The sequence below is a fragment of the Protopterus annectens genome, chromosome 4.part0 (assembly GCF_019279795.1).
Source record: "Protopterus annectens isolate FY-2018-M chromosome 4.part0, PAN1.0, whole genome shotgun sequence".
Taxonomy (NCBI): domain Eukaryota; kingdom Metazoa; phylum Chordata; order Ceratodontiformes; family Protopteridae; genus Protopterus; species Protopterus annectens.
Window position 1 is genome coordinate 673,007,646 of NC_056733.1, and position 25,273 is coordinate 673,032,918.

General features: G+C 40.0%; 1 protein-coding gene across 3 annotated transcripts in view; it reads left to right on the forward strand.

The window, feature by feature from the left end:
• Positions 1 to 25,273, forward strand: part of VPS29 (VPS29 retromer complex component) — a 138,137-nt gene that overhangs the window by 13,431 nt on the left and 99,433 nt on the right. The window contains exon 2 of one of the 3 annotated variants that reach the window (XM_044068640.1): positions 22,350 to 22,361. The exons of 1 other annotated variant lie outside the window; for it this stretch is intronic. In XM_044068640.1, the coding sequence (XP_043924575.1) occupies positions 22,350 to 22,361 (12 nt within the window). One more of the 3 variants, XM_044068642.1, reaches the window with a different exon arrangement.

The following is a 25,273-nucleotide window of genomic DNA, read 5'->3' on the forward strand; positions in this document are numbered from 1 at the left end:
CAGTGCTACACCCCCACCTTTGTGGGTAGAGCGGTCTAGTCTAAGTATGTTGTAGCCTGGGGGAATAATTTCGCTATCTTTAGTATGGGGCTTTAACCAGGTTTCAGTTAGACAGAAGATGTCAAAGGAGTAATAATCAAGAAGAGAGTGAAGAAGAGTAAGCTTGTTATTGACACTTTGGATATTGAGATGTCCAATTAGTAACGAATTTGAACTAGAGTTAGATGCTAGAAGGGTGGAGCTTGAAGTAATGGGATTGGTGACAGAAGAGGTGTTAAAGGGCCCAGGGTTAGGATGTATATCTCCATCTTTAGTGGTTGAAGGGATATATGGTGAGTGAGGTTTACAGGAGAAGATAGATAGGTATTTTAGTCGTTTCAAGATGGGATGATTAGATTTAATATGGGACAACCAATGATATTTGGCTAGGAGGTAAGAAGAAGTAGATGTGATATTTAAGTGAGTTAACTTGTGAGATGTAAGATCTGAGGCTGTTTGTTTAAGAGAATAGCTAATGTGGTGATTATTGTTTTGTTCATAAGAGGTAAGAAGATAGGGTAGTGTGAGAAATAGGAAATGAATAAGCAGGAGTAGTAGTTTGGTTGGGATAGTGTTAGTGTTAGAGGTTTTGGATAAGGTAGTATGGGATATGAATGACATAGTGAAGGGTAAGTAAGAGCTACTAGGTAGAAAGGTGAACACTAAACTATGGTATAACTAAGGAAAGGTAAGTAAATACGGAAACTATGGTATAAAAGGAGAAAAAAGGAGCAAGATTAGAAGGTATAAGTGAAATGTGTAGGGGTAATTAGGGAAGAAATGAGAGTATGCAGGATAGTAGGAAATGGAAAGTAGGAGGGGTTAGACGGAATGGAAAGTTAGGATAGGTGTGGTGTAAGAAGTATAAAGGTAGAGGTGCGTGGTGTGGGTGGGATAAGGGGGTAGGGAGGGGAGCGGAGCTGGGCAGAAACAACTAGTGGAGAGAGCGTGGCCAGTCAGCCCAGCAAGGGAGCTACGGCACAAGGAGCTTGGCCAGGTAATAGTAGGGAAATGTATAGCAGGAACTACGGTGTAGGTGGTACTGGAGAGTAAAGAAGACAAGTGGTGTACAAGAAGGTGGCTAGTTAGGGGGGAGAAGATAGAGAGTAAGAGTCTAGCAGCAACCTAACTTTAGGATACAAGCAGTGCAGAAAAGCAATAGCTTGGGAGGAGTAGAAAAGCGTAGACGAAAGTGAAATGAAAGAAGAAAGAGAAAGGAGGGATAAAAATAGTTATGAGAGGTTGAAAGACACTGAAAAATTTCAGGCTTTCAAGGCAAAGGTGAAGAATAAAGTAAGGAAAGAAAAAGAAAAGGAGTATTGTAGAGGCAAAAGGTAACTAACAGAGGGGGGATATACTGGAAGGGTGATAAACGACCTTGGGGGGGGGGGGGTCCCGTAAGTTTACCATAAAATTAACAAATAAGTAAAAAAGGACATACATCAAATATGCTGAGAGGCTAGTGCAATGAAAAGAGCACTAGATAGGTGATAGGAGCACTTCCAGGGTAGCCACGCTAGAAAGGCCTGCCTTGAGGTTACACGGAGACCAAAAATTATTAGTGCACCAGGGATAGGGCAATCCAATATGGAGCGTTTTGGCTTCAACAGCTGTAGCATCCTTCACCAGGCTTGTAAGCATGTACCAGAATGTTTGACTGGAGCCATCCATGTTCTTGTGTGAAGTGCACCATTCTTTCCTTTGAGCCAGCAGGAAAACCTACCCAGTATCTGTAATCTACAATTGTCTAAACAAGTCCCATTAATTCTTCAAACAGCCCAGATGGCTTACACAGACTTTAAAGAACAGCTTAACTAGCAGAATATCACCATTATCTGCAAAACTGTAGCATCCTTCAGAAGGCTTGTCAGCATGTACCAGAATGTCTCTCTGAAGCCATGTTATTGTGTTATTGTGTAAAGTGGACTGTTGTTTCAGTTGAACCAGCAGGAAAACCTACCCAATATCTCTTTGTCCAACCTTCCCTTGTTTGAGAGTTCCCTATATAATATTATAATTGTACATATTAGTTTAGATCTAACTCCCTATAAATAAATAATATTATATCTTGTCACAGACGGTAAGCAGGCAAGTGTAACTATAGCTGGCATTCCGAGGGTAATGGCATATCTATAAATATTTTAAAATCTATTATTGAAAATCCAAATCACGCACCTAAAATAAACACACATCTACAATAAACGGAAAGACCATTTATAGACCCAAACAAAGTAATCAGCTGAGCTTTGAATATAATTTGCAGATACCCGAGACTTATAAAGCTTATAGAACACATAACTAAACACTTCACCCCTATAAGATACAGATCACTTATTTAGCTGCAGCATTAGATTTTAGACACAATTAAGTTAATACTTAGTTACCATATTAGCAATTTAGCTAATACTACAATATTAAACTAAATACTAGTCAATTAATATTTGGCAGGCATTAGAATAAACTAGAGACATATATATAACATTCCTTAACTAAATATAGCACGCACTGACATAATGCTTTTTAAATTAAATAATAATGTTACTAACATTACCCTGAACGAAATCCTTCAATTTTCTTACATTTTCAGTATCACACAGAACCCAAACTGTAAAAATACAGTCCATTTCTTCATAAATATGATGTATTTCGCGATTTTAACGTTCCCAGTAATGCTTTGCTTCTTTTCCCACGCTCTTTGACCTCGTGATGTCGTTGGCCGACGTTTTCATTGAATTCCTGGTCGTTTTGCACTTGTTAACCTTAGACTATAGCCATCATATTTCATAATAGTAATACTTGTGGTAATTGCTCAGAGCAGCAGGATTAAATGAAAAAAAGAGGCTTCATTGTATTGGATTTATGGTTAGTGTCTGAGTTGATGTGTGTCACAGCTGTAGGATACAAACCGTTCCTGAATCTGGTAGTCCTACAGCAGAAGCTGCGATACCTCCTTCCAGACACAAGTTGCGAGAACCAGTTGTGGGCCGGATGGGTCAAATCGGTTAATATTTTGTATGTTCTCTTTCTTGCTTTTGTAAAGAAAAGCTACTGAATAGAAGGGAGGTTTGTGCCCAAGATTTTCTTAGCCACCCTCACTACCTCTTTAATTTCTTCTTCTCGGTAACTGTGCAGTTGCCAAACCATGGTATGAAGTTGTTAGTTAGGATGCTCTTCAATAGCTCCCCTGTAAAAAGTGGTAAGAGCAGACAGTGGGAGCCTGGCATTTTTGAGCTTTCTCAGGAGGTGAAGCCTATGTTGAGCCTTCTTATAGGTTCATACTAGGCTATCTGCCCTAGGGCATTTATAAGCCTAGCCAGAGTGTGTTTGGCTTTCGCCTCCCATTTTAAATGAATTTTGCTATGCCCTTTTTCGAGGTTAGTATACTGTGCCTCTGTCTAACAGTGGCACAGAAGTGATACCCGGGGTAAACCTACGATCTCCCATCCACTCTTCAAGATTCCTCTTGAAGAGACTCAATGAAGGACTCGGCCTAACCTGGACTGGGATTTTATTCCAGAGTGAAGGGAGCCTCTGGGTTATGAATCTGTCCCTCCAGCATGTCCTATTTATTTCACTGCTGACGTTCAAGTCTCTAGAGTGCGTAGCTCGATGGGATTTGGATTTTATGAGGTGCAGCATGTCCATTAATTCCGGGTTGGACATGGCTTTATACGTCAGGCACAGATTGCCTCTGAGCAGGCGGTATGCCACTGAGTAGAGCTGGAGTTTCTTTAACCGGGCAGCATATGGCATCTGTTTGAGCCCTTTGATCCTCTTGGTGAGGTACTTTTGGGGTCTTTCCAGTTGGTGCAGGTGTCTGGTAAGGTACATCCCAAAAGGGGCATTGTACTCAATTATGGGCCTGATGAGGGATGAGTAAAGAGGCACAATGACCTCCCCTGATCTAGATGTGAATCCCTTCATGATTAGGTGGGCTATATAAAATGTTTTTCTAACCACTTTGGCCACGTGGTTTTCAAATGAGAGATTGCTATTAACTTGGGTCCCCAGGTCCCTAATTACTACTTCCGTATGGATTACCACCTATGTGGTAATCTGTGGGCACTTTGTTTTTGCCAAAGGGGATGAATATACACTTTTTGGCGTTTACCTTGAGGCCATGGCTCTGGCACCAGTTGTCTGTTTCTATGAGGCCCTTTTGTAGGATGCTTGTGTCTGCTGGAGAGTCGATTATGGCGCCTAGTTTGCAGTCATCTGCGAACTTGGTCAGCCACAGTCCTTCCGTGTTGGCCTGTACCTCCGAGAAATATATACCGAACAAGAGAGGTCCCAGGACTGAGCCTTGTGGGACGCCACTTGTAACTGGTTTGGAGTCTGACATGGCTCCAGCAATTCTAACAATGTGGGTTCTGTCCTTGAGCCCGTTTGCAACCCATCTAGTGACATAGGGGTTTATATTTAAGCTGGTGAGCTTATCTATAATGCCCAAGTGGGGTATTGTATCTAAGGCTTTTGTGAGGTCCAGGTAGGCTGTGTGGACTACCTTCCCCTCGTCAATGGCCTTGGTGACTGTTTCAAAGAAATCGACCAGGTTTAAGAGGCAGGATCTGCCCTTAACAAAGCCGAACTGGGTAGGATCCAGTGTCTGTAGGTCCCCAATATCTTTATTTATGAGGTCCATGATGATCCTTTCCATAGCTTTGCAGACCAAGCTAGTCAGGCGTATGGGGTGATAGTTTCCAGGATCCATTGAGGCACCACCTTTGTGGAGAGGGACCACTGTTGCTGTACGCCACTCTTTGGGTACATATCCTGTAGTAAGGCTGAGATTGAACAGTAGTTTTATGTTTGGGTTTAGCTCTTCTTGGAGTTCATGTAGGACGCAGCCTGGGACACCGTCTGGTCCCATTGATGCTGTGTTTTTTGCTTTGGAGAGGGCGGCTCTTACCTGAGCATCTGAGATGTCAGGGGGGCAGCACTCTGCTGGAATAGATATTTGCCCTTTTGGTGAGGAGGGGGGTAGAAGTTTGCGCTGAACCTGTCAGCTAGGATGTTGGCAATGTCTGTGGGTTCGGTGTATTTTTTGTCATTTTGGACTAATTCTGAGCATATCTGGGAATTCCCACCCAGGTTCCTAACATAACTAAAGAAAGCCTTGTGGTTATCCTTAGTGTCCTGTGCAATTTTTCTCTCGAAGCTGGCCTTGGGCGATTTTATGAGTGCCCATAGTTTTTTGCTAATACTGATCAGAGATGCCTTCCCTTTTTGGGATTTTGCTCTTATCATGTAGTAGCTTCCTCCTTCTGTTGTATAGTTTGTTTATGGCTGGGGTCCACCAGACAGGACGCCTTCCTTTGGAGGATTGGGTCTTGGTTTTATTTGGGATTGCATGATCCATGCATTCCTGAAGGTGTTCATAGAATGCGTTTATAAAGGATTCTGCGGTCTGGGCCGTATTTTCCACAGGCCTGGGAGCTTTGAAGGATTCCACCTCTGTTTTGAGGAGTGTGAAATTTGCTTTAGAGAAGTTTTTCACTGTGGTTTTCTGGGCAGGGGGTGGGGTCGGGATGTGACTATCCAGTGAGATTAGTTTATGGTCTGATCTTACCAGTGAGGGATACACTTCTGGTCTGGAGCATAGAGCCCCCATGTTGGTGATGATCAGGTCCAGTATGTTTTCCCTTTTGTGGGAGTGGTAACAAGTTGTTCCATAGCATTTGAGTTTATAAATTCTAGGAACCTTTGGGCTAGGGTGTTGGAGCTAGAGTAATGCTCCCAGTCTATGTTTGGGTAGTTGAAGTCGCCCAATATAATGGTGTTTGGAGAGACCTTCATATTTTCCAGTGTTCTCAGGAAGACCGGGTGGGGTTCCTGGGTTTGGGAGGATGGTCTGTAGCAGGCTATAAACTGGAAGGCAGTTTTACCCACTGTTAGTTGCACGTCTCTGATGCTTCGTGCCACCAACCTGGAGGTGTGGGTATCTTTGACGAATATTGATACTCCCCCTCCTTTTGTGGTTCGGTCCAAGTTTTGGGGCCGAAAAGCATGGTATGAGGTATAACTTGGTAGTGCTGGGGTGCTCTCGGGAGCTTTGAACCAGGTTTCTGTTACTGCACGGATATCGATGTTCTCAATGCTAAGGAGAGTTTCGAGTGCGTGCATCTTGAGGTTTAGACTTCTGGCGTTGAGTAGCATTACTCTTAGTTTCTTATCCCTTGTGATACCTGTGGAGGTGGGTTTGTCTTTTGAGCCTTGCCTAAAAAAGGCACTATGGGGGTGGCAAGAGCCTTTGCCAATATCCGAAAGCCCAGGGGTGACAGGTGCAAGCTGTCCCAAGCGAAACATCGTGGCTTGTCGAGCATGTCATCCCAGGCTGACTGGATCCCCTTTGAATGACACCGATACTTAAGCCAGTTGTTGAAATTGATCATCTTGTCTTCATAATGTGGCATCATTCTTGTTGAGTGTAAGATGCTACTCAAGGTCAGGGTCATACCGGCCTGGGCTACATGCTCAGAGAGCTCCTCTATGTCTCTTTTCATGTAGTCCAGGGAGATGCATCTCAGGTCATTCACACCAGTATGGACAATGACTGAGTCATATTTGTCCTTGTCTTGGAGTGAACTGAGTGCTTGTGTTTATGTGGCGGATCCTAGCGCCTGACAGGCAGCTCACCATGACCTTCTCCTTGTTCAGCCTGGTGAGCGGGACGTCAGTGTGCCTGACGATAGAGTCACTTATTACAAGTGTATCAGGTGTGTTGTTTAGCCTTAAGGGCTGTGACTGTTCGGCACACTGGCTTTGTGAGCTATGTGTTGCACGTATTTTGTTTTGGGGTAGTGGTTGCTTGGGTGTCTGCTTTGGAGGTCTCTGCTGCTTAGGCAGATTTTTATTTAGAGCCTCCGAGTATGTTTTTGTGTGTTTATGTGTTTGGTTTGCTGTCGTAGTAGGTCTTTGTGAGACTGGAATTGTAGTGAGTGTGGTTTCTGTCGTCTCCTGACTGGTTACGCCAGTACTGAGTTGAGAGAGCTTAGCCTCCAGTTTGGCTATATGGTTGCATCTCTCACATGTGTTGGAATTTGTTGGGAGGAGGCGAGGGTTGTCTTGTGTACATGAGGCAGTTGTAACATTGCCTCAAGATTCCCAGATTCACTAGCTGGACCGGAGAGGAGATTGACAACTGACCTTTGGTCATGCTAGAATAGTATTGGGAATTCCTTTATAATTGAAAAAAAGGGCCAATGGGGAACAAGGTACTCAAGGGGAGTTTGTGAGGGTGTAGTGCTTTTAATTTTTTAGTGCTGACTTATATAATTGCTTTAGTGATCAAGTGCCAGGCTTTAGAGTAGGAATAGGGTGTTTATTATGAGAACTAGATCAGTTCCAAGGGAAAAAGTGAAGAGCAGACTTTGTGGAGCCGAGAATGGTTTAAACCCAATTAAGCGGAGCTGCCCAATGCTGCGCTATGCGCAAAGCCGCGCCAAAGCGGGTTTTATACAGGGGGACTTTGAAAGAGCTAGAAATCGGCCCAAAATGGCCAATAGACTACCAGATTCTTGTGCTGGGAACACTCCTCCAGGGATAGATAGGCTGCTCTAAGCTCCCCACTGCCACTGGTGAACAAAGAAGCCTCTCTTTATCCAAGAAAGGAAATGGGCAACACAGGAAATTTCCAAAAGTCCAGAATACAGCAAAGCCTGTATTTGGACTACTCTAGGTCAGGAAAGACGGGAAACGAGGATAATTTTTTTTTTTTTCTTTTTTGCAACAAACAGCAGGAAATTGCAATAAATATGTAACACAGGCTAGCACACTTAAGTGTGTAGCCTCAACAGGTAAATGAAACGAACAGGACAAACTTTAAAAGTGCAGGTGCAAAAACAATTTAAACAGTTTAAAACAGTTCAAGAAGCAGAAATACTTGCAGTTTAGATAGATCGGACAGTCGTCCAGGTAGTAGCAGGAAAAAAAAAACACTTGGGTTAGCAGTTGCTCTTTTAGCCTCTCTGCTGCTAGCACCACTCTGCAGGACCACGAGGAGCTTGGCTGAGTAGTAACAACTATATGGTTGTTAACATTCCAGGAGAGGTCATCTGAGATGTGAAGGCCCAGGAACTTGGTTGTTTTGACTTTCCCTACTACCTCCCCTTTGATAGTGAGTGGTTGGTGAACTATTGCCTTTCTCCTGATGTCCATAGTCATTTCTTTGGGCTAATTAACATTCAGGTCCAGATTATTCCTGTCACACTAGGCAGTCAGTGTTCATCTCATCCCTGTAGTTATGTTTGGAATATTAGATAATAAATTCTGTAACTTCAGAAAATGTTTGACCCTTAAAATACTAATTTCAGAGAAAGCTTTTGAGCTTAGGCTTGTTACATTTGCATAAGAGTAATTAAAAAAAAAAATAAAGAGAGGCTAATGACAGCTTTGTTCATGGTAGGTTTGGTGAATGAGTACAACCGACCAATGACTCAGTTTAACCAAAATGATAGTGAAAAATGCCAGAAAACCACAGCACTATTGCAAAGTTATCACAAGACTAAATTTTAGTAAAATGCTCACTTGCACTACAGGTTGTGTTTTTAGTCAGGAAATGTCATCATCAAAAATATGGTTTCCTTCACTCATAGGCCTCCGGGTATGCTGCAGAAATCACAACTATGATTTTTTTTTTTTGTGTTCATGGATAAGACCAAATAAGCAAACGTGACCTTCACTCTTTGAAGGGTCATAATTGAGCAGCTCCAGACTGCATATATTTTATAGTGCAACAAAGGTTTTCTAGACCACTTAGTATGAATGCATACACTGTGGATTCTTCTTGTCTAGCTTGCTGTGGTGCAAAAATTACCAAACTTGGAGTGACTTTTGTATTTTTTTACTGTTGACTTGTTCAGAAGTTGTACAACATAACTGAAAAGGAAAAGGGGTTAAGCTTCTTTTTCAGTACCTGTTGGCTTCATTACTCGTAAAGTGTTTTGCATCTTCATCCTCATCATAATTGAAAGACTTATTAACCAGATGAAAAAAGGGGCATTCCAAAACTGAGTGGTAAGCTGTCTGTTAAGGAGAGAAGAGCTGGATGGGATTTAGTTTATTCTTGATTTGTGTATTAACCTGGTGGACAGGAGAAAGTAATCACAGAGGAGATTGTGCCAAGGCATCTTTATTCAGTTTTATGACTAGGTTACAAATGTGTGAGAGGCAATTATGCTGGTTTTGTTTCTTGAACTTGATGTGATGCTGCTGCACAGGAGGCTGACAGGGAGGTGTAATGAGCTGGGAATTGGGCCCTGTATGGTGAAATGGATGCATAGCTGGCTGAGTAATAGAAGATGAGGCATAGTGGTAATGGGAGGGGATATTCTAAGATATGGAACTCACCAGTGAGGATATCTCAAGGTTTATGCTGGAATAAGCCCTGTTCAGTACACGTATATAAGATGTAACTGAGCTAAGTGTCAGTTTGTAGTACTATGGGTGACTTGGTTTTGACTGAGCTAACTGCAGGCAGTTATGCAGAGGTTGTCAGATTTTGTTGAAGTGGTAGCTGAATTTCATTCTAAAAATATAGGGTAGCTTGTTTCTTTGGCAGACAGTGTGACAACAACCAAGCTACATGGGATGTAGGGAAGCCAGCGCGGGTATAATGGTTGTGAATGGTTAGTGCCAGCCTGTACATTTTGGGGAAGAGGGAGAGCTTCTGCATACACTTTCACCTATTGAAGAAGTATTATGACTTGTAGCAGTATGGTCTTTGGTTAGGTGATTGACATATATGTATCCATTTTCTGTAACTTTTTGGGAGCGTATGTATGGGAGCTCTGTTTCATCAAGGGTGCAAGTATTCACATGAACTGCCTGGAGGAGGATGCCAGCCAGTTAGGCGTAGAACACCCTAAAGCTAATGTCCCCCGGAAAAAGAGGCATCTCGTGGTGTGATGAGGGGTGCAGATCTGTTGTGGTAGACCTAGAGGAATGGATTGGCAAACTGATGGTCAGCAGGTAATGAGGGGCAAGAAACACACAAAAATGCAGGGTTAAATAGTTTGGAAGAATTGTACATTCACAGATGAAGAAAAGAACTTTGTCATAGTACTGCTACAGTTAAGTTACGTAGTGCAGCAGTGTGTAAGAGCAATATAAATGAAAAACGAGATGCTAAGCTGCCTTGCATGGGAAGTGGACTTGAGAGAGTCTGAGATTGTCTTGCACCTCTTCAGCTGTGGTCTCACTACGACTCTGGAGACCTGTATTTGCTTTTAGAGGCTGTATAGGGAAAATGAGATTGTAACAGTAAGTTAGGGCAGAAGAAAGCCTCCAAAATGATAACCAAGTTGGATGGAATCTCATGAGTAGAGTTTCAAGGAATTATATGTGCATTCAGTATAAGAAAGGAGTAAGTGGAGCAGTATCTTATGATATGGGAGCCAAGAAGAATATGAGTCAGATGTGGAGGTTAAGTTTAGGAGGAAGATGAAAAGGGAATGTGTGGCATAGATATTAGACTGAGAGGGCAAGGCTTGTATTTGATATAAAGAAGTACCTTTTCACAGAGAGAGTAGTTTAGCCACAAAATATGCTGCCAAAAGCACCAGTGGAAATCAATGTTTGAAGTAGTATTCATGGTATGAGAGATGCAAAGGAAAAGACTGTGGAAGGAGTGAGCTAGCTGCTTAAGAACTAGTTGTGCTGTAGGACTAACTTGGTGGGCCATTCTGTTAATCAGCTGAAACATGTGTCTGCCTTGCATCAAGTATCTTCTTGAAGTGCATAGCTGGGTCAACCTGTTATCAGTTGAGCAGCAGGCAGCTCCTACACCATTGTTGGCACTGCAGGTTAGTAAAGATGTATGCAACCAACTGTGTTGCTGCAGAGACTGTTGCTTTGGAAAGTGACTGTGATACATCTGCAATATGTTCTAGTTTGCTACAACAGTTTTTGATCTCCCTTGTGTGCTATGGTATACTTAAACTCCTCTGTTGTTCATGGGGTTGGAAATTAAGGAGAACTGAAATGAGAAATGTAGAGAGGTGTGAACAACAGTAGAGCAAGTGTGTGTGTGTGTTTGTTCTTCTTTTGTCTTTTCCCGGTTAGGGGTCGCCACAGCGGAACTCTGGTCTGCTAATGATTGGCAATAGATTTTTTACGGGTGCTGAGGTGCCAGCTCGACGCCCAACCTTCAGCAAAGGCACACCCATTCTATGCATGTCTTTCGAACGCCACTCGACCGTGGGGAGGACGTATACACAAAAAGTAAATACGGTAGTGTCATTAAAAGTTGAAAATCACCAATACTGAATGGGGAGTTAGTCTCAGTCATAGTGGCAGCTTTGAAACTGCTGTTTTGGTAGTGCTTCTTTACTTTTGAAATAAATTAGGAAATTGAATTTTTGCATAAAATTACGAGACTAAAATAATCTGAAAGTTTTGTCAGAGTGATTGTTTTATATCTACAATTTTGGTGTTGCTGACATGTCATCTGATTAGCTTTTAGAGAAACTTTATATCGCTTCTCAGTGACATTCCAGAGCATCTTGTCTTTACCCCACAGCTGAACCAGCTGGGAGTTTGCCTAGAACTGTAAGCTGAAGCCTTTTTAGATGGCTGATTCTTTTACATAAAAAAATTGTGAGTGATATCTCTCTGTCTTTAATCTTAGGTTTTCATTAAAATCTATTTTTTGGACTTGAATGTTATAAATTATATATACCTTTTAAACAGTTGCATATCAAGTTAGCAGGTGTCCAAGTCCCTGAAATAGTTATTAGATGTTATGTGGTAAGATTTTGAAGTTGTGCAGTCCAGTGTGATGCACAATTTGGTGAAGTCTAGGCCAGGATTCTGATAACCATTGCTCACCGTTACCAAATTAAGGACTTGTCTGTTAGATCGTTTTATGGAGGGATTCTGAGTTTGATCATTCCTTTACAGTTTGACGGTCTGCAGTATTGTACATTGTTTTCCTGATCTGTAGTTTACTTTGACTTGTTTGGTTAACTTTGCTACAGTCTTGTTTGGTTAACTTTGCTACAGTTTTAGATGTCTGTTTTTGGCAGTCTAGTTTTCAAAATAAGTAAGTCTTTCAGTTTATCGAGCAAGTTTTGTTTTCTTGATCCTATGGTTTATACATATTTGTTGATGGAGCTGATTGTTTTGTACTTCTTTGAAATTTTTTGACCACTGAGTCCTGTCAAAGAGCAGTATGGGTGGATAAGTAGTAGTTGAGAATATATGCAGTTGTGCACTTTGGAAATGGAAGCAATCTCCAGGCAAGCATAACAGGCTGTCTGGACATATGAAAGTTCGAGAAAAAAAATTATTCCACTTACCCTTCTTGGTTTAGTCATGTAGTTTGAAAGAGCAGTGGTAAAAAAATGGCAAAAAATGTGTTATGGAATTATGTGGTTTGGGTGGACTTGCAAATGCTGGTGTCTTTCTTTTTTCTTAAAAAGGCACTATGAAGCATCACCTGTACTACTGTCTGTAGCTCTAGAAACCTTGCAAAGAAAGACATCAGGCTGGGGAGGGTTGTTAGTACAGTAAAGGTAGATGGGAATGTGAAGAAAAAAAGCTGCAGAGGCCATACACTTGGGAGAAGTAAGGGGGCCCTGATACAGTCCTACTTTCCAGGGAATCCAGGGGGCTATATGAAGTTGAGAATGAAGGGTAGCGATGGGAATATTCAAAGTATCTTTAAGGAAGAAGGATGGTACAGTTGTGAGAAGCAAGGGGAGGTTCTGATATAGTCCTACTCTCCAGGGAGTCAAAGTTGAGAACAAAGGATAGTGGAGAAGAGGAGATCTGAGGCATGTTGAAGGGGGAAGCTTAAAGATGGACTTAAGGAAATACATTTATGCAGAAAGGTTATTCCAGCGACCCTTCTACACTGACTGAAAGCTCTGCTGGAGAGTAGGTCACTGGGAGAATACAGTGAAAACTGAAATAGGTGGGAGGAGAGCCTGCATAGGTGTTAGCTGTAGTAATCAGACTTTGGTTCTTTTCTGTTGACTGCTTTACATCTTATTTGGAGAATGCAGTGCAGTTTACGTTACAAGAATTAGCAGTGTGTACATTGTTTTAACTTCCTTTCCTTTGTTCCCATAGTAGTACTAGACATTACTGATAGTAAGTAATTGTCTAGGTAATTGAGTAATTTTTTGAACACTTTACACTTGAACACAGAAAGAAACAAGAAATGAAGGCTTAGGTTTACTGTGACAATATACAGTGCTAGACCTAAGTGTGAGGGTTTTGTTGTAAATCCATGTCATTCGTATTGTAATGCAGGAACTGCACATTTTGATGAAAGTTACAGAGTTAAAGTGACAGTGAGATGAAGCCAAGTAGTAATTGCTGCTATGCTTGTTCCTTGGGTGTACAATCTGTTCTTCTTTTGGTTCCTTATGAGAACCAGCTGTGAGATGCTGGAGTGTTGTGACCAAACTCCGCAATACATCTTTTTAATCTCAGTAGGGCCCATGAGTTAAGTCCACAGAGTAACGTGACTTTCATTGTATGAAAGACACGGTGGAATTATGCATTGGGAGTGGCTAAAGAGTGTTCCAGTTGCAAGAAACAATGAAATGCACATGCCTTCCTCTGTGCATATTGCTTGGGAAGGCAGTCTGGTAGAATATTTCAGGAAATTGTGAATATATATTTAGTTTTTAGTGCACTGGCTTTTGTGGTGTATATGGAGACAAGAGTCTTTTGACCAAAAAAAAATTTCTTTATATTAACATTTTCGGAGTGTAACAGAAGTCAAAAAATTGTGCCTTAAGTAGAAAAATACAAAGAAAACTGGCAGCAACTGAGAATAAAATAACCAAGACGAACAATTTATAGACTAAAGTGGAAAGCAACAAGTTATTTAAGGGCAGTAATTGAATTTGGCATAAAAATCAAGGCTGAAATTATGACGGGTCCATCATTGTTTGATGTGAACTTCATCATGATGCTTTTCAGGCAAATTTTTTTTTCTTAAACTTGAGAAATAGCTTGTATGTAAACTCCTGTCCAGCCAGCTCAGGTCCTGGGGTTAACATGAGGCTCGGAGATTGAGTAAGGTTCATAGGCACTAGGTTAGCTGCCCTTTTGGGCATTTTAAACCTAGCCAATTTCTCTCAAAGGTGAGAATCAAACTCTGTACCTTGTGTCTGTGAGGTACATACCTTAACCATTATGCTAACCCACCACCATGAACAATTTATGGTCAGCTGTTGGGGGAGGGAAAAACCAAACAAAGAGTTCCTGAGCTGCAGTTCCCTTAGTTCTTAGGTAAGAAAGAATTGCAATCACTGATTTGTTGTTTTTGCAGTACTTGATACGCTGGGAGTCTGGGTGCTTTTGCTTAATGGCAGAGGCAACAGGATCATCCCCAGTTGACTTAAGACCAGCTGACCAGACATTTGAGTGTTGGGGGGGGGGGGGATGGACCAACTGCTGTGTCTAAACGCCTTTGTCTCAAGTTGAACATTTGGGAATTGTGAAGTTCCTCAGCTGCTGTGGATAAAAAACAACTGCAGTTTCTGTTTTTGACATGATATTTTTTTTTTTGCCAAGAGTCTGTCACTGCCCCCCACCCAAAGCATTTTTGTTGTGTGTGCATCAGGGCTCATCCATACCCAGTTTTAAGTATCTTTCCTGAAGACACAAACTGATAATGTCTTTTCTTGGAAATGGGGATTATTACTTGGCATAGCAGCACATTTACTTGAGTTGAGTGGCACAGAATAGACAAAAAACAGCTGTAGTTAGTATGTGCAGCTTTGCACATTGCTGATGGGACTGCACAGGAGGAGTTGGTGTTTTTTGCTAAGCCTAACTGGATATGGCTCTTCTTAGAACCACTTTACAGGTAGCTTGATTTGGGGATATGGCCACTGTAGGGTGTGTAAGAGGGTTATGACCTTGAAAGATAGTTATATAAATGGTAAAAGATTTGTTTCGGGGTGTCAGTCTAATTGTAGCTCCTGTGGAGTAGTGTACATTTTGGGTTGTGGTTGCAAGGAAATCAAGTGGTACATTGGACAGACCAAAAGAATGGTCAAGGTTAGAAGTTTAGAACATTAGGAATGTGAACATTAATAGTCCCGTTGCTCAGCATTTTCATACGGTCCATGGTTGGTCTGATGACGGTATGTGTGTGTATTGGGAATAATTATGGATGTAATCTTTTTCAACCAATCAGTAGGGGGCAATGATATATAACTAGTGTTCTGTTTGTTTGAAATGCCAAAGTACTGGATGTACTCAAATACAAAGTGATTTGGCTCCAGTTTTGTGTGGCTCGTTATTTCTTTTTGTTAGCTTGATTGGGGACTCTGATCAGCTGCTTAATACAAAAAGAAGTGACAGATACATTGCACAATGCCTTCCCAGGTTATGGAATAATAAGCATCCACTTACGGTGAGAAGTCAGTCATTAACTTCCTTGAAAAATAATACTGATTATAGATGAGAGAGGGAGAATATCAAAATAGGATTTTAGATGTCAGGGTTCTGGAAGGCTAGTAGGTTGTAAACTTGACTCTTCCAATGAACCTTGTAAGGGGTTCTAGATCATTTTAGTCTTCATGATGAGTAATTATTAACTAATATTATACTGTAACTAATGTTATAGTTTGCATTACATAACGTGTATCTGAGCTTAAAGATTGATCCTCAACTTTGGTGAGTAGTTGGAAAACAGAACAGTGTAGTTCAGCATGGTATGTGTTGGTAGAACTTAATGCTGAATAGATTAGGAGGTAATGAGTAGGGGGCAGTTTATGAAAATTTTTAGCGCAGGTGATGTCTGAGTACTATATCTGTAAGGTACACAAAGAACTAGTATGACCTGTAGTGAGGTGTGGTATACACCAAGAATCTATTGTTACTATCTGAAGGAACCACATTCTGCAAAATGGATAAATATGAGACACTGTAGGCCTAACTGTAAGCTTATAACGTGTTCATTCAGGGTTACAAAATACTGATACAGGTGGCTGTGGCTGCATTGCATGTAGCAGTCATAAGACCTGTAAAGGCAGCCTAATAAGATAAATCTTCAGTTGAACACAAACTTCTGTAGTGCTGTATATGAAAAAGCTACGCTCCCAAACATCATGCTAGATATAGTCAAACAAACATGAATGGAAGGTCTTCTTTTGGAGACCCTTTCCATGTTGGCTGTTTTAAAAAAATTTATAAATGGAAAATAAGAGGTTATCAATGGTAATGTACTTATTGGTAAGTATCATATTAGTCAGTTTTCTTAAATAATGCCATAATGTCAGAAGAGTCCTTGGTTAGAAAGACTTTAACAGGTTCATTCTACTCTTACTTGGACCAAATACCTTGCACATCTAAAACAATAGTACAAAGGTATTAAATCAAGAAAGAAGGAAAGAGCTTCAATACGGATGAAGATTAAATTCTGTTTTTGATCTTGTGCAGATTACTTGGGACATAGCACTCAACTTTGCTCAAAAATCAGAAGAAGAGCCAAAAGTAATGAGTGACAAAGTCCTACAACTGGAGACAGTTTTTAAATACTACTTAATTCACTTGCAAAGTTTAACAGGACAGCAAGTTTTGCATCAGCATGCATTGTCTGAAGAATATGAAATATGAAACTGTAATGTCTGGCATTAATGGCCAACTATGGTCCTCAGTGGTATAACAGAAAATCAGAAATCTTACAAGGGACAGGGCAAAAATGAAAGACAGAATTGGGGGAGTTTGATAGCTATGCTTGAGTTTAACTAACTTGTGTCCAACATTCACTGTTTTCATTGAGGTGTGTGTGAATATAAAATAGTATGTTTTCCTCTGACATCAGCCCGTTTACCCCCCCCCCCCCCCGCCGTGAGGATAGGGATCCAGGCAAATCCTGGTTTATCTCTTGCAGTACAATTTGTTTGAATAAGTTCAGAGTTCTACTATACCCAAGACTGCCACTCTCTTTTAGGAGGGTAGTGTGGGAGGGAGCCAGGAGACTAGCATCCTATAGGAGGTCAGGAACAGAGTATGCATCAAAAGGGTGTACCTTGCAAGGAGGACCAAGCACAGTGTTACAGACATCACTATCAGTGATGGTTTATTTATGGCCTGCGTGTGTCCATTGGTAAGAGTACTGTGCAGCCAAGGAGACGTGCCTCAGCCTCTACCAGAATATGCTGTAGCTGCCAGCAGAACCGCTAATCCTTCCATCCAGGATGGACAGGCTGATACATGCCACTCACTGTCACCCTCTTCAACCCCTCATGCCTGACTATTCCAGACCATGAGCTGCTAATCAAACTCTCATCATCTGGGCCACAGTTAGGGCTGCATTCAGCCACAGTATGAAGATGGGTTTAAGAATGCAGAAACTTTACAAATGTGTGCAGAGCATGTCCAAGTACAGACTGCGAAGAAATCTGTACTTGAAGCTTATAGATAGTAGATTAAATGTTGGACTTTAATATTGACTGGTTTCTTTAGAGTTTTCTAACAAACAAAATTATTAATTCAGTTGCATGCACATCTTGCAAGTTGGCATGTTTGGTCTGGATCAACAAACAGTGTATAAAAGATGGGCATTGTTTTTGCTTCTGTCATAAACTCCAACTCTACTTTGACCCAGGCCGTAAGTGTGTGAAGGTCTTTCTTTTTGCCCATTTGTACGTAATATAATATTTGACAAGATGTGGCACATATGCCAAAATGGCAAGAATAACCATCTTCTCACTAAAGTGACAGTATGTTGATCTGTTGAGAATTACTTAGTTGGGACTGGCTGGAATAGTATTGTAGCAATATAATCTGTCGGATAAGGGTTTCCCATCTCTTTGTGCATATTTGTAATCCCTTAAAATATGTTTACAGTATGCAGAAATAATTTTTGTCTGGCTAATATATCAGGGAATGTCTGTCGCCAAAGAAGAATAGTTTCACTGTAAGATTAAGAATTATAGTTAATTATGCATTGTGTATAGAAAATCTTAGGGTAATAGGTTCATGGCAGTCGGTCTACAGACTTTTACAAGTCTACTCAATAACCCTTATTCAAATTCACCTTCCTGCCTCAAGGAGGGCAATGTTAATCAGACCAGGGGAGGATATGAGGCTGCACATCAAGTTATCTAGGTTTACCTTGAAGGTGGCAAGGGTGCTACTATATAACATAACATGGAAAATGTGACTTACTAAAACAGTTTTTGAAGTGTATGTTACATTTTATGCCTTATTGAAGTTCGAATGTGATCAACAAGTAATTAGGAATGTGTAGGAATTCTTCCCAGTATTTGGGCCTTACTCATTCTTATAGGAATCCAATAGTAAGTATTTGCAGTGTAGTAGAGAGACAATTATCCAAACTAATTGGGACCTAGTGTAGTTCAGATAATCAAACATATAATTGAAACAGATAAAAAAAACTTCTAAAATCTTGTTTTTTCTGCATGCAGGGAATATACTTTTCAACCATTCAGCGATTCCACTGGGCAATAAAGAATATTTTTCACACACAAGCAGGCTACAAGCTCAAAAAACATGCACTAGTGAATACACATAATGTTTACATATTCAGACTTTATGATTTTTCCTTTCAGAAAACTTTTGAAGACTGTGTTCGGATAATCAGCTCTCTGCTGTAATTTAAAAACAGTTTACTGTAATTTTAAAAACAGTAGTTATTTAGGTTACTATCCAAACTATCTTTGGAGACATTTGAATTTAATATAATCATAAGAACTGAGTACTGCGGTGGTGGTGCTGCGGTAGCGTTGTCGCCTCACAGTTAGACGTTGCCTGTTCGATTCTCAGTTAGAGCATCTTCTGTGTGGTGTTATGCGTGAATGGGCGTTCCTTCGTTGAAGGTTGTGCGTTAGGCCCGGCAAGCCAGCACGTAAAAATCTACTGCCAATCATTAGCAGACTGGAGTTCCGCTGTGGCGACCCCTAACTAAAAGCCGAAAAACATAATCATAAGAACTGACTAAAAATGCTGTGTATTGCTGTTCTCGTCAGATTAATGAAAAGAGCAACATTTGTTGGCAACCAAAGTCAAAGTGCTATTAAATTTGGATTTCGCAGTAAGGTCACACCTTGTCAGATAAGAAAGATTTTTGTAGGATTATATAACTCCCAAGTGAGTTTTGCATTGTTAATTATAGATTGTGAAATTTGATGGTATTTCCTACTGAGATTTATGGGACTTGAGCATATAGATCCCATGTGGGGGACCAGGAGGAATCTTGTTTTGAACTTACTATTTAGCCATCATTATATAAAACAATACTGATGATAATTTTAGTCACAACAAGATGCTGGACTAATCTTGTTTTGAGTAGTTACCTTTTTTTGTATTTTGGCAAAAGATGAAGTAAAATCTTCTTTCATTTGTCACTCCGTAGCTCACAGCTTATTCTTGTTTTTCCCCACTTTAAAATTCTTAATGCCTTTTGTGCCTCAACTTGGAAAATGTTTTTAGAAATTAAAGTATGCTGTCAGAAGGTAAAATTTGTAAAAAAAATCTCTTGAGGACCTTGCCAAAATGCTACATTTAAGCTAGGTGTTTCATCATGTCTTTGTTTTTTGTGTGCTTTTTGCAAGATGTAAATAAAATAATTCATTCTAAGAACTGGAATGTGTGGTCTTCAAGTATTTGCTGCTTGACATGGTTGTGGTTGTATAACAGAGTTGTTATTTACAAGGAAGTTAGCCTTTTTAATCTGATAACATGTTACTGGGTTTATTACAGTATTGTATATAATTTGAGATTTAACTGACTGTTTATCTCTTGCAGTACAATTTGTGTAGATGTTATAGAAAGTGGAAGGTGGAGTAATTCGTCAGGCAGAATATCAAATCTTCAAACTGTTAATTTTTGTTGCTGCCACAGTTGATTACTTCACTCTGCCAGAGTTTATAATGCTGATAAGTAAAGGTTCTATACAAGGACTGAAAAGGTAAGGTGATAGGGTAATTACATCTGAAAGCTGGCCATTAATGAAGCAAGCTGATGTATTGATTAGAACTGAAAAATTAAATCTACTAAAATTGGACTTGTACTTCAGATGTAGCTTTTCTTTGTATCCCAGGAAGCTAATATCGGAATTTTCGCACCCAGTCACTTGGCTGTGCACCAAAGCATCCCTTGGCTTTCATCACTTCCATTTCAAATTTTGTGTGATTCAGTCTAGTGGTGACCAGTTCCACTGATTTCATCCCCACTGTTTTAAGAGTAAATAATCCACAAACTGCTGTGATCAGGAATTCCAGGTTGAATTCATGGAAACTAGCTACCCTTCCACTGTAGTTGCAAAGGTTGTTCATGTTGTCCCATTTGAGAAAGACTGTGCCGCTCATGATGCAACTTTGCACATAATGCAGGAGACTCTAGCATAGTTGAACAGGTCGAAGGGCATCACTGTATACACTACTGTTTTCTGTCATAGGAGAATGAGAGTTGCCCTTCCATACCTGTCAGATGAACCATGAAGGTGTTTTGTTCACAGTGAGACATCTATTGATTTGTATAACACTGTAGGTGGTCTAATAACAGTAGTCAGAATCGCTGGCCTCTGCAATGGTTGGGACTTTATTACAGCTTTTGGTCCTTCTTTAAGGTGCTTTCTTTTATTGCAAAACTCTACCTGTGTTTTTGCCATATAGATTTATAAAACAGTATTTAGGTACTAAACACACTAAAAGTATGGCTCAGTAGAACCCTGGAGCACTCCACATCTCATTAATCTAAGGGAAGATAAAGATTCTGTATTTCTAACGGTAATTGTTTTGTTAGTTAACCAGTTTTGAGTACAGCTGGATTTGCATTAAATTTACTCAATTGAGTTGTAATGTAGAATGGAGTTGAAAGGTCTTTTTAGATCTATGTAGATTGCATCAACAGGGATACACGCTCCAAGGCATATTAAAATCTGATTCAGTTTTACAATAACACTTGTCACATGGGACCTTTAAACTATGACACCATATTGATACATTTTGTTTACAATCCTTTTAAAAAAATTCAACACAAGCTTTTTTTAATGTATTATTTGTAATCTTATGAGGTTACATTTTGCAAGTGATTAAATCTGCAAGATGTATATGTGGAATTATTGTCAAACTGATGTTCTTACTAGACTGTGTTTTACAGACTTTGTCTTAGGCAGGTTGTTGTTGGGTCATTGAGATAATTATTTCAATATGTTGGGAGCCCTCTAAAATTTGAAATGGTGCAGTACACAGAGAATATAAAAGGATTAATTTGCACAAAACAGTAACACTTTTTTGACTACAGTATACACTTTAGTTTTGATCATTAGAGGACCAGAGTTCCGCTGTGGCGACCCCTAACCGGGAAAAGCCGAAAGACGCAATACACTTTAGTTTTGAGGTGTTCATAGAAAACTTTCCAGCTCAGAACTTTTCATGTACGCATATTGTTCACTGTATAGAATATATTGCATGCCAGCAACAGGTAGAAAATGTCATATGGTTAGTTTTGATTTTAGCATTCACTTTGCATTAAAAGCAGTGCTGTGAATTGTGTAGCAGTATTTTGAGGATTTCTGAAGGAATACATTAGTATTTATTAGGTATTTGGTAAACTTTACAGTGGGCTGTGTGCAGACAGAAAATGGAATTTGTTTACCTAATAGTTCAGTTTTTGCAGTAAACTTAGGGGCTGTGAAGTTTACTAAACACTGGTTTTGATTTTATTTGCTTGAATTTTTTTTTGCTACAATAATTTAATGAGTTGATTTACATGATTGGAACACTTTTTTGACATGCAATCAATAAATTATTTCAGAATCTCACTTAAAATGTTTTGCTACAGAAAGTTTTATGTGGTGTGTGTGCGTTATTTTATATATATATATATGTAATGTGTATGTGGCTATTTTGTAACCTGGCTGAATACCTAGTTTTTACAGACTTTGTACAATGATTAGAAAGGCTTGCATTTTGGTACATATGTACATGTCTTGGAGAATTGTGTTTCTGAATAGCTAGCTAGTTTTGTACTTCAGTTTTCAGAATGCTTGAATGAAAAATAAGATTCCAAAACTGTTCAAAATGTGAACAATATTTAAATTAAATTGTTTGGTACAACAATATTTAAATAGTTTGGTAGAAAGCATTTTGACACAATTCCCTAACATTAACCATGCTGTTTATTACCAAGATAATATACAGTTAACATTCTTGTTTTCATAACATGTCCATATAATTTATGATTTGCCATTGTTTTTCATTTTGCTAATAATTTTGCTAATTTGTTTTCTGTTGCCTTCTTTTTATTTAACCTTTGATCATGTCTCATCTGTTCCTCATCCTCTTGTCTGCAATCAACCACTTCATTCCACTAAGGCTGGGCACAGAGTAAGTCTCTCCTCTCAAGCTGTTGCTGGCACTCATGGTACTGTCTGATCAAATGAAGAAGAGGTTAAGTTGCATTGATGTTTGTGTGATAACTCTAGTCATGCATGATTTCAGTAATTTCCAGAGGTCTCTTTCCAAGCAGAGATGTGAGCATTTTTATGCAGACAAATCCCAGGTACAGTTGCCTGGCAGGTTGGTGCTTACATTCGGTAAAGAAAGCAGTATTGCATTTGGGCCATTTATACCACGTTAAATATATTGTTGCAGCTCATGTGTTAAATGGATTGCTACAACTCATTTGAGTAGTAATTGTTATTGTCTTTCAAGAAAAAATATTATTTTGTTTTCAAGAAGTCGCACAGAAGTTGACATTTTAAAGTACAAATGACATGTACTGTGCTTTTGTAAATCAAAAGCTGCATAGATGGCTTTGTAAATGAAAAGCTGCATAGATATGTGGTTAGAATAGCCATTCCTAGTATACATTTGAAAAGTGGCTCTGCTGACTTGGTTAGGGCAGCCAGTGTACTGTTTAATTCTTAATATGTCATCTGTCATCAAGTTTGGATTGAGTGAAGTCCAGTTAATTAAAATTGATGATTTCTGTCCCATTCTGCCCATAATCATCTAACCTTCCTGACGGCCTTGCCCATGCAACCATTTTGAACTCCTGTCACCCTTATTATATATTGGGGATAAGAGATGGCAACCAGTAAGCCATTTTTATGGTGTAGTTTCCGATTCATTTTCACCCCCCCCAAAAAAAATTTTGTTCCCAAATATATGTTTATGTGGATTCACTTCAGAAGTTCGAAATCTCGAGCCCAAGAAGCCTCATCCACATAATAGCGAAGGTTTAGAAGCGCGAAATTCAAAACCTTGAATACCGGAGGTTTTGAATTTCGTGCTCTAAAGTTCCGCTATGGTTCTGTATTCAAGTAAGTGTGTGTGTGTGTGTGTGTGTGTGTGTGTGTGTGTGTGTGTGTGTGTGTGTGTGTTAAGGGGTTTGGGTAGGGGCTGTGGTGTGTCAGTGTGTTTTGTTGCTGTGATGTGTGTGTGTTTGTGTGTGTGTGTGTGTGCGTGCAAAGTGAAAGTAGCTTCTGTGGTGGTGGTTTGTGTGTGTTTGTATGTAGCGCAACTTTGGAGTGAGAATATTTAAGTAGTGGTGGTGTGGGGGACCCAGCCCCCCCACATGGGGGTGCAGGGCGGGCTTGCCCCTGCTTTCATGTAGTAGAGTGATGGTGTGTGTGTGTGTGTGTGTGTGTGTGTGTGTGTGTGTGTGTGTGTGGTAAAACCGCAAAATTCAAAACTTTCGGTATTCGAGGTTTTAAATTTTGCGTTTTTTAGTTTTTGTTGTTTTGTGGATTCCACTTCTTGGGCTCGAGATACTGAAATTCAAGTTTTCAGTATTTCGAGCTTCTGAAGTGAATCCGTTTATGTAGGTATGTAATGTATGTTATGACTGCTTAACTTGCCTGTTCACAGTCCAGTTCAGTAATGATAATAGTGATTGTTTGCAGCCCTTGTACATGAGTTACTTTCACTCAGGGTTACCCCATGGTTTCCTGTACAAGATATTTCTCTGGCAAGGAATCCCTGATGTAGTATTACATCGTGGTTCCCTGCTGGTATGCCAGCATACTTGTCCTTTATAGTGACCACTAGCTCATTGAGCTTGGCTTTGGAACCAGAAATGTTTGAGCAGCTGGTGATTTCAAAGCGGAGGGAGGTGCAGGAAGAAACTGAATGGGTAGGGCTAACTGGAACGAGTTTGGCTATATTATGGCAGGTCAGTAACTGTTTAACATTGGTCAAACCACAGCTGGAGTCGGGTCACTTTTTTAACTTATTTTGATTAATAGACTGCCTTGGTACCCACTTAATGTAGACATTTTACTTAACTGTCTGTACCTTAGATGACCAGTTGTGATCAAATAAAAAATGGTGACAGTAATGTACTTCAGCTTATTTTACTCTGGTGCATTCCAACCCTGTCAAGCTTCATCAAAATGAACAGTTTAACTGTAATCAAATGACAGCAAGGCTCATTCAGTTTCATTGACAGATGTATTCCTTGTCAACCAGTTACTATCACCTCATTGACTTTGTACACTTCAGATGACTAATTGTGATCAAATGAATGAATAAATATATAAATAATGGCCATGTTACTGCACTTCAGCTTTTTGCTGCGAGATCCATACATTACAACTCCTTGTAATGCTCCCTCCACACACAGCTGTGTCCACCACTTACAGCCACTTTATTGATGTTAGTATACCTCCATTGTCTAATTGTGATCAAATGAATAAGTACATAAATAATAACTCTAGTAATGTAATTCAGCTTGCTGCTGTCAGGTGCATGCAGTGCAACCCATTGCAGGACCTCCCACACACATAGATGTGCCCTTCAGTTACAACCACTCTATTGAATTCTTATACCGCCGACGTAAATAATGACTGTAGCAATGCAGTTTAGCTTGATGCATCAGACGTTTACAGTACAGACCATTCCAGACACCCCACACTGCAAATCTGCTCATACAAGTGTGCACACATGGGTAACTGTTTGACTTGCCAAATCCCAGAATGCGGAGATTGAATGTCTGAAAATGTAGATTTAAATGTACTGATTTAAAGATCAACATTTTTCAAAATATTATTGCTATCTCTGAGTTGGTATATATTGAAATTAAGGGGAAGAAGGTCAGTGAGACAAACCATTCTGTAAAAACCCAGACAAGCTTTTCTTGCAGTTTTTATTGAGGTGGTATTTATTACAAGTTCGGGAGGGTAAGGAATTTTTGCATACCAGGTTTAAAGGAGAAAATCAGTGGTTGATGCTTGCTGTTCTCCTGTTTGTTTGGTCTTTGTCATTTCAGGACTTGGCATTGCAAGTCCTGTCATTTC